Raw genomic sequence first — 8,925 nt, forward strand, 5'->3', positions numbered from 1 at the left:
ACAGATGATATTCACTGATCAATAATATTTAGTTTGGTATAGATTTTCAATTGGCTGATAAACCAATTGAAAAAGCCACCATTTTGTACAAATTGCACACAAATTATATGATCACAAACCTTGAAGACCAAAATAAGTACTTTTTATTTCAAACACTAGTCATTTGTGGTCACATCAAATGCAAATGTATTCGATTGTTTCAAACCTAAGTTAATACTGTTCTAAACAGTAAGAATTATAATTACTAAATACACATTGTCAAAATAGAAAAAACGGATGAAAAATACAGAACCATAGCTGGTCCAAAAGTGCAAACACAACTACAGTACAATTCAACTGGCACAGCCACTTAAAACCCAATGTATACTTTGTATACCCATTGCTTGAAAACATTTCTTTTCAGTTGAAGAGAATGTCGTCCCTAGCAAGACAATTTGGACATGTTTTCAACAAACATTTGTCATACCTTTGTGAGCCAAAACACATGCACAGAAGATCCAGCATCACGATCTCCTTGTAAGCCAAAAGCACACCAGATAATGTGCTGCTACAGTGGTTTTAGTAACACTTAATTTACATAATGTAATGATAGTGAACTTAAATACCTTAACATTGCTAATTAATTAATAATAATAATTAATAAATATCATGGCAGGTCAAAAGTGTTTGCCTCAGTAGTAGTGATGAAAACTAACTTGCGTCTTTAAAGGCCTTTAGTTGGGCATTTATGAATTCATACATTTTTGACCATTTAACATAATGCTATACAGTATAGGAAAAATGAGACTAGAAAAATAAACAGACCCACAACTCCACAATTCCAGCTACAGATAAATTGCACTCATCGCAGTCATCGTTTTCAAGATTGTGGAATGTTCAGTGGTGATATCCATAAAAGTCTAAGCTCAGCTTGCTTTCCATTTCTCAGTTGCAAAGCTGCTCTGTGTCTTGTTTAGCAGATGGGATCTCGTGGACTTGTATGTGAGCTCCTTCTCTCGTTTGTCCCAAGGACGATGCGATGACATCAACTGCTAGCGTTGCGGTAGCTTCCACTGCCTCAGGGTTGGACGCCAGGACTGGGTTCACTTCCACCAAGTCCATAACCGACAGTAGGCCTATACATCAACACAACCACATCCACATACTTATGTCAGACTCTCTTATCTCTTCCGACGACCTTACGATTGATAAAGTACTGACACTGTTTAAACAATAATACACAAAGACGACTCTGGTTCTTGCAGGTGTTTGTCCCCTCCTCACCTGTGTTATGGATTTCTTCTGTGATGTAGATTCCCTCCCTGTAGGTCAGACCTCCATTCACTGGTGTTCCTGTGGCAGGAGCCAAAGATGGGTCGAATGCATCAATGTCAAAGCTCAAATGGATCGGCCGCTGTTTTCTGTTCAGGAAGAAAGAGAAAGCAGTGAGTAAGCCTGACCGATGCCAATAAAGATTTTTAAGTCCTAGTCCACTGATTACTGAGGTTTTGACTGATATTTTTTGACATTATGGAATTAATTAGAAAAACATACTTTAATGAATAACATTGTGATAGTTATTTTTGTTACGTATAATAGAACTGTATATACTGTGTGAACATTTAAGAAACAGTTTAATAAATGCGGTTGTAGGTTTGCAATTTTTTTTTCTATTTTCTGAAAACTCTATAATGACATGCCCTAAATAGGGACACCAGGTTGAAAGTGGTTAAAATCCAGATAAAATTGGCTGCATAATTGCTGATAACGATGTTGTAAAAAATAGTCAAATAATTGCCCATATAGAGCGTCGCAGTCCCACCCCCTCGAGAGACCCGGAAAAGAAATCCCTGTTCAAAGTATTTATTTAAAGACGTTTACGCCGCGGACAAAGCCAACTCTTGTCGTGACAAATCATGACAATAAACACAATGTTTTGGGCCAAACAAAGAATTAGAAAGTAGAAAAAAACGGCAGGTTACAACACTTTTTGTTGTTTTTCTTCTTTGTAATTATTTGTTTGGTCCAAAATATTGTGTTTGTTGTCATGATTTGTCACGGCTCAAGTTGGCTTCGTACGACGCTTAAAAGATCTTTAAATAAATTCTTTATGAAACGTCTATGGGAAAAATGCATTGGGATTAATTTCCTGGGCCTGGTGTCGTCATGAAAGAGGGCGGGACTGCGACTCTCTATATCAACCAAAATGAGTATATCGGTCGTTAGTTACCAAACACGATAATGTTTTCCCAAAAGTAAGTAGGCGCTACTGTATGAAGAGTAGGTAAATAGGAGGGTAGTGGGTTAAGCCATTTAACTTACCTTGACAGAAGATGATCGAGAGTAACTTCCATTACCCTCTGAATGCCAATCCTGTCAATGTCCCTCATGGTGAAGTACTGAATACCCAGGTTCTTCAGGATTAAACTACAACAGGCAAAATGTACTTGTATCAGCAACTACTTGGTATCAGCTTCTTTTCAACTAACATCTAGAGCAGGTCTCTCGATAAGAGCTCATCAATGTGATCACTGATCATGTACACTTACTACTCGCCAGGGTCAACATCCCGCAGGCCAATGTAGACCAGGTCCTTGGATGAGAGGAAAGGCTTCAGCCACGAGAAGCCAGGGATGTCTGGCATCTGTGAATAAAAGGATAGGATAAACAATCTAAGTATCTTGACAGAGGGAATGAGCTAGTGCAGCTTGCAATAATAATTCAAATGTCGGACAAAAACAGAATTGGTTGTATAGCAACTTTAGTACTTAATCTCCATAGTCTTTGTCTTTACCATGTTCTAGTAATCATGTTTTCATGTATTGCTCATTAACCCTGTTATTCAAACTTAAATTACTTTTGCTTTGGCATAATATAATCATATTGACTTTTAATATATATGTTTTTCCCTTAAAATGTTTATCCCATTATTTTGTAACCTATTATTCACCCGGTGCCAATTGCCTAAACTGTAATCCTGGCTTCTACTCTTCCTCTGCCAACCTGGGGAGAGCCCCGAACTGAGCTCATGCTTCCTTCAAGGCACAAGATGGTGTGCCTCCAGTTTATTAATAGTTACTTTAGTTAACTGCTGCACCGCAGCCTGACTGTGTCCTCTCTCTCACCTTATCTTGCAGCTCTTTGAGCATAAATGCCACAGGCTGTCCATGGAGGTTCCCTGAGGGTGAGGTTGTTGGAGTATTCACATCTGCATGGGCATCAACCCAGATGAGACCCAGGTCAGGACACTGCTGAGCATGGCCATCCACTGATCCAATAGCCAGGCTGTTAACAGAAATTGAAATTGGGATATGAGTGATAGGAATAGACTATAACATGGAGGAATTTGGCAATGGCTAAACTGGGGAGAAACTGAAAGACTAAACTAAACTTAAAAAACAACAAACTAAACCTAACTAAAAAGAAATATATTTACAAGAATAAAGAGATAAACAAAACATTGCCGAAGTGGGCTTGTAGTTGTAGGTGTGATAGCTTATAATACAGTATGTATTATGATACATGTAGCATAAATACTAGCTAAAACTGTACAATTATTTCACGATTACTTCACGACAAATGACACGGCAGCTTCTCAGTTACCTGTGGTCACCTCCAAGCATGACACAAGTGTGTCCAGATCCGACAGCACTGCTAACAGCACCTGAAAGGAGCTCATTGGCTCTGCCAACAGTGCGAGGGAAGGGCACGCGCATGAAGGTGTCATCCTTCTCCGGATGATGGAAGCTGAGGTCGCCAAAGTCGTGCACAGGGTATTCTGTAAAAATAGGAAAACTGCCATGATGTCAGGTGCTTTACATTTGGTAGTTTATAGATTTTACGTGAAGCTTTAGAGACATACAATGATTTAAAAAGTGTGGGTTCATTAAACAAATAAGGGTATTACATCATGAAGCTCTAGAGTCTACAGAGACATACAATGATTAAAAAGTGTGTGTTAATTACACAAATAAGGGTATTGAACAGTGGACTGCACAGACATTTAGAGGGGCAGGTGCTCAAGTGAAAAATATAAAAATAGTGTGAGATTTATAGATTTTGGGGCATAAATAATATTTTAGAAGCTTTTTTTTAATTAAGAATTGATCAATGTCGGCCTGGGCCATAGCTCAGTGGTCCAGGCACCTTGGCTGGTAATCCAGTCTGGCAGTGTGCCGCGGGTTCGACTCCCGATCCTGACGGCCTTTACTGCATGTCTTCCCCCTCTCCCCATTTCCTGTAAGCCCACTGTCTGTCCCTCCATAAAAAATATAAAATAAAAGGTGAAAGCCACAAAAAAAAAAAAATCGATCAATGTCACCATGGTCCACATACTGTAAAAAAAAAGGGCACTTTGCTGTCCAGAGGGAAGGGCAGGGGGTGCTCTAGCACCCCCTAGTGTGCACGCCACTGGTATTGAATTATATTACTTGCAAGTTGCCAGGCTCATATTTGTTGTTATCGATCTCATTCATGTAACATTTTCTATTATAAGAGGAACTCTCCAACTACACGGCCATCCTGCCACAAACAGAATTACACATGAAAGTATACAGTCTTTCATATTGCTCCATGGATTTCAAGATGAACCTTCTATACAGCGAATATTTAACCTAGATTATTCCATCCGACCAGTTTCTCCATTTCCGTGATTGATGAGACTGAGTCATTAAACGCCAGTGGAAAATTGGTGACGGAGGACTTTCCATTAGTCTCATTTCCTAGATGTGCTCAGGTTTCAGCCTTGTCCTGCAGGGCAGACTGGCTCATGCTAAATGCATGGAGGGAATAAACACCGAAGATTTCCACCTAGTTTTAGGACATGGTGTATTGGGGTAAACAAGTGATGTGATATTGGGGGCACGTCTGGCTGTGGGTGCGAGCCCTGATGGTGTAGAATTACTTTGCTGATGTAAGGGGAACGAACTTTGGTACCTCTTTACCATTCGTAGGCGGGACGGGAATAGCTCTTGTCTTGATGCAACTTTGAGCATGTATTGCAGCAGCATTTGAGCTGTCAGTTCTACCACTGTTTGATCATAATTATAGAACTTTTTATTATAGAACATATTTTTGATCAAATACTTGACGATATGGTGGGATATCTAATCTATAGATAGGGGAACAGATGGCTTCTGTTGAAGCCTCAGTTTCATACATTGGCAAGTGCTCGTGTGGTGGCATGGCTGCAAAGAAACCTGACATTGAATATCTTTTCTCACTGGTGCCAAACGTGGCAACAGGCTAGGAAGATGAAAACACTCTGGCCTACACGTATCATCCAACATCATTACATTTTTGCAGGTCCTTAACATTTTGTATTTGAAAGTAGAAGATATAGAACATATAGGCCTAAAGAACATATACTTTAAGATTCCCTTTCCTAAATGAGAATTGCGGTATAGTTACACCTACCCCTAATCACTATTGGCATTACAATAGTGCTAGACAATATATTGAAATCTTCAGTGTGTAAAGGTAAAGCAGACAATGTGAAAAAGGTACGGTCAAGATGTCTAAAATATTCTTAACTTTCAATATATTGTTCCACAATGTTAGGGTAAAATAAATTACCAAAGTAAAACAATAAGAGGGTAGACCGCTGTACAATGCAAAAAAAACATCTAATGCCTTGCAGTTCAAATATGCATTACATAAATATTGCAGCTTAATCCCATGTTATAAGAAAACTGTACAATAAAGCCTATATCCCTGACTGAGAGGTCAGCGAGCAGAGAGCTGAACCATTTAGGGCCTTGTAAAAATAATAATGTGTTCATCTTTTCTGTGAGTGAGATTATGTAATATAGTCCTTAAACAAATATAGCTTGTCACCCTAACCTTTTCCCCTGTTGTTCAATCTGTTGTTTAGCCCAGTGGTTCTCAAAGTGGGGTCCAGGCCTCAGGGACCCCCAGGCGTCCAGGCTTGAGGGGGTTCCAGGGGGTCCCCAGCAAAATTAGTACACACTTGTTGATCATAACATTTTAAACATTTTAACAAAAATGGGGGTCCCTGGCACAAATTGTTTTCAGATGGGGGACCGCAGCCAAATACATATTCATTTCCTTGTGTCCTTCACATGAAATAGTTTGGGAACCACTGGTTTAGACAAAAGGAGAAATAGCTTTGTAGCATTACAACAACAACTTTCAACATAGGGAAAATACACTGTGTATATATTTGCTGTATAGGTTTCGTCCCACTGGGAGATGGTGTTGCGTAACATAATATAATATGTCATCTATGACTGGGACAAAATCCCGCAAGGATCACCTTGCAAAAAATGACTTGCACAATGCACATTCCATTTCTATGCCTGTGAGCTATGTTAAATGTGTGCATGCCGGCTTGTGGGCTCGCTAATCTATCAACCATGAATTCGTTTATTTTAAGGAACCTGCGCCTGGCAGGGGTAGCGGTATAGGCCTACTGGTTTAAACCGGGAACAGGTCAGGAACAGCAGAAGTGTGTTTCTTTTTAACGTTCCCTTCCCTGCCTGGCTTGCTTTCATTGACAAGGTGTGGAGTTTCTTTTATACCCCGAGCCGAGGGTGAGTCATTCATCCCAAATAAAGACTCGAAAGGTTCCGACCGGCGTATCATCTTTCAAGTCTAGGGCGGCTGCAGTTCAAAGCCGTTAAACTGTACATCGCATGACACAGTAGGCTAGGCTACAAAGCGTAGGCGGTTCCACCAGTCACATTGTAGACGCAGACGCAGTGGATTATGGCTCCGACCGCAGTGACGACAATGGGTGGGAATCCTTTCCTGCTCCCTCCATGAGGCTCACCGATGAGTTTTTGAACTTGAACCCTTTACAGTCTATGACTTGAACACATGTGGCTCATAAAGAGCGTTTGATCTGTCTGTCTGAGCAATAATTCGCCATGTTAACACAATGTTCCCTAATGATGTAACCTAGGCATTAACCGGACCGGAGCCGGAGGTACCATGAAGAGGGATCAGTCAAGTTCATCCTCTGTTACATAATCATGTCACCGGGTACACGCATCAGTGGCAGCACCCCCCGCATCTTCACTCACCTAAATTTGAAAGCCGTTCAATCAGACCCGCATCTCGGATGGCTTTGGGACCATGTTCCACACCTCTCCTTTTCTGTAAAATAAATGAATAGGCCTATAAACTGTGAACCTATAGGTTAGGCTATAGTCTAATATAGCTTAATAATGGTATATATCAGACACTATATATAGCTTTAAGGACATTTAGATTCCTAGATCCATTAATAACAGCGTTATTAACGTATAGCCTATATTCCATGTCAGATAGTCTATATTACCTGGCCTTTAGAGAACGGAGCGCCAATAATTGCCACAGATTGTGCTCTGCGTTGTTGGCAATTGAGGTCGAGTTGTGTCCTGAGAAGACGAAGTAGTGATCCTCTCAAAGCCATATCTCTTTCAGATCGATTTATGCCGCGTTTCCCCAAACAAAAAGTTATCCACCACCCGTCTGCCGGTAAAAGTCTGATGAAAGCTCCGTCCGAACTTGCACTGAGGATGCTGGATGCCAGGGCTGTTCTTAGACTATTATGTCATCAAATCTACTTACTATTCATGAGATGATGAACTTGAGCGTTTCCGAGAATGAATGATCATCCAACCTAGCTATTCGACGAACCCCAAAACTGCGTATTCACAACACAATGTAGCTCTGATTCGGTGATGAGCTTTAAATCGTAAAATAAGTCCGACAATATACCATTATAACTCTTAAACTCTATGCAATAGAAGCTGTACATTACGTCCCATATCTGTACAGAGGCTTGCGTCAAATTGAATCCCACGCGTGCCTTCATGATGGCCAATGAGAAACGCCGAAAAAGAGGGTTTGTTGTGAGGGCGTGTCTTGGAGGAAGGAAGAGCAACTTCTGTATTGTAATATTTGTTATGGTGGCCACTGCTCACGGAAATTTCCACAGCTAAATTGATATTGATATACTTGTTTACATGTACCATGTGAGCCGGTGTGACCTATATGCCCAAAAGTATCTCATATGTATATAATTATACTGTATGTCACGCCATACGTAAAAATACCCTTGCCAGTGCCATAGGCAAGTTATAGTTAAAAGGTTAGAGCACTATATTCTTTCTGATAGTACGGTAATCATTGCTGTTATATTATTATTATATTATGTTTTTGCTTTTATTTTGCTATTTTATGTTTTTGCTTTTCTCTGCACTGCATTCATGTTATAGGCCTATGTAGAGCGTTTGTTTAGTAACAAAAAGAGAAAAATCGTGGGCATCAAAACATTTTGCATGGGCACTACGGAAAACTGGGCACCCCTGGGAAGAGTGGGCACCAGGAAGAGTGGGCACGGGGGGCACACACACACACACACACACACACACACACACACACTGGTGTAAATTATAGTTAAGTAGCCTACAGTACTGTACTTAATTAAAATTTTGAGGTATTTGTACTTTACTTGAGTATTTTCAATTTCCAATACTTTTACTTCTACTCCACACAGTAGGAGCCAAAATGTGTAAAAAATTTGTACTTTGACTCCACTACAATTATTTGAAAACTGTAGTTATTAGTTACTTTAGAGATTACATTTTTGATTAAAAAACATATAGTATAGGACAACTTTAGTTTTTTTCAACCTAATGTTTTTGTTGTTATTAGTGACGTTAGTCGGGACTTGATCACCCCGGCTGGGTCACCTGAGTGAGGGGTATGATGTTGTGAGACCCGGAACCCTGATGACCTTGGGAAGTTGGGATACATCACTGAGGAAGAGGATACGTCCCAGGTGCATGTTTTTTAGTTCTTAGTTGTTCCATTTATATAGTGACTCATAGCAACAAGGTCAACCAGGTATACTCTGGTGACCACCCGAGAGATGGTTGGCAGCCGGAATGTAGACGGCACCCAGGAAAAGTTGGCGTGTGTCTTCCGTGAGGAAGAGGC

General features: G+C 40.3%; 1 protein-coding gene across 1 annotated transcript; it reads right to left on the reverse strand.

Annotated features, from left to right (window-relative positions):
• Positions 1–120: 120 nt before the first annotated feature.
• On the reverse strand, positions 121–7,831 carry arg2 (arginase 2). Its single transcript, XM_083791178.1, has 8 exons — positions 7,280–7,831; positions 7,023–7,095; positions 3,583–3,757; positions 3,105–3,264; positions 2,529–2,623; positions 2,302–2,406; positions 1,264–1,400; positions 121–1,115 (listed from the first exon to the last, which is right to left on the reverse strand). The coding sequence occupies exons 1-8, from the start codon at positions 7,391–7,393 to the stop codon at positions 925–927; spliced, it is 1,050 nt and encodes a 349-aa protein (XP_083647304.1). The 5' UTR covers positions 7,394–7,831; the 3' UTR covers positions 121–924.
• Positions 7,832–8,925: the final 1,094 nt, after the last annotated feature.

This window comes from Protomyctophum parallelum, assembly GCF_964188405.1.
Source record: "Protomyctophum parallelum genome assembly, chromosome: 20".
Taxonomy (NCBI): Eukaryota; Metazoa; Chordata; class Actinopteri; order Myctophiformes; family Myctophidae; genus Protomyctophum; species Protomyctophum parallelum.

Excerpts from the sequence above, each read along its gene's own strand:
- arg2 (XM_083791178.1), bottom strand. The coding sequence starts at position 7,393 with ATGGCTTTGAGAGGATCACTACTTCGTCTTCTCAGGACACAACTCGAC. Across the intron at positions 2,624-3,104 it reads TCAAAGAGCTGCAAGATAAG|ATGCCAGACATCCCTGGCTT; the intron begins GTGAGAGAGAGG and ends TTTTATTCACAG. Across the intron at positions 2,407-2,528 it reads GATGTTGACCCTGGCGAGTA|TTTAATCCTGAAGAACCTGG; the intron begins GTAAGTGTACAT and ends TGCCTGTTGTAG.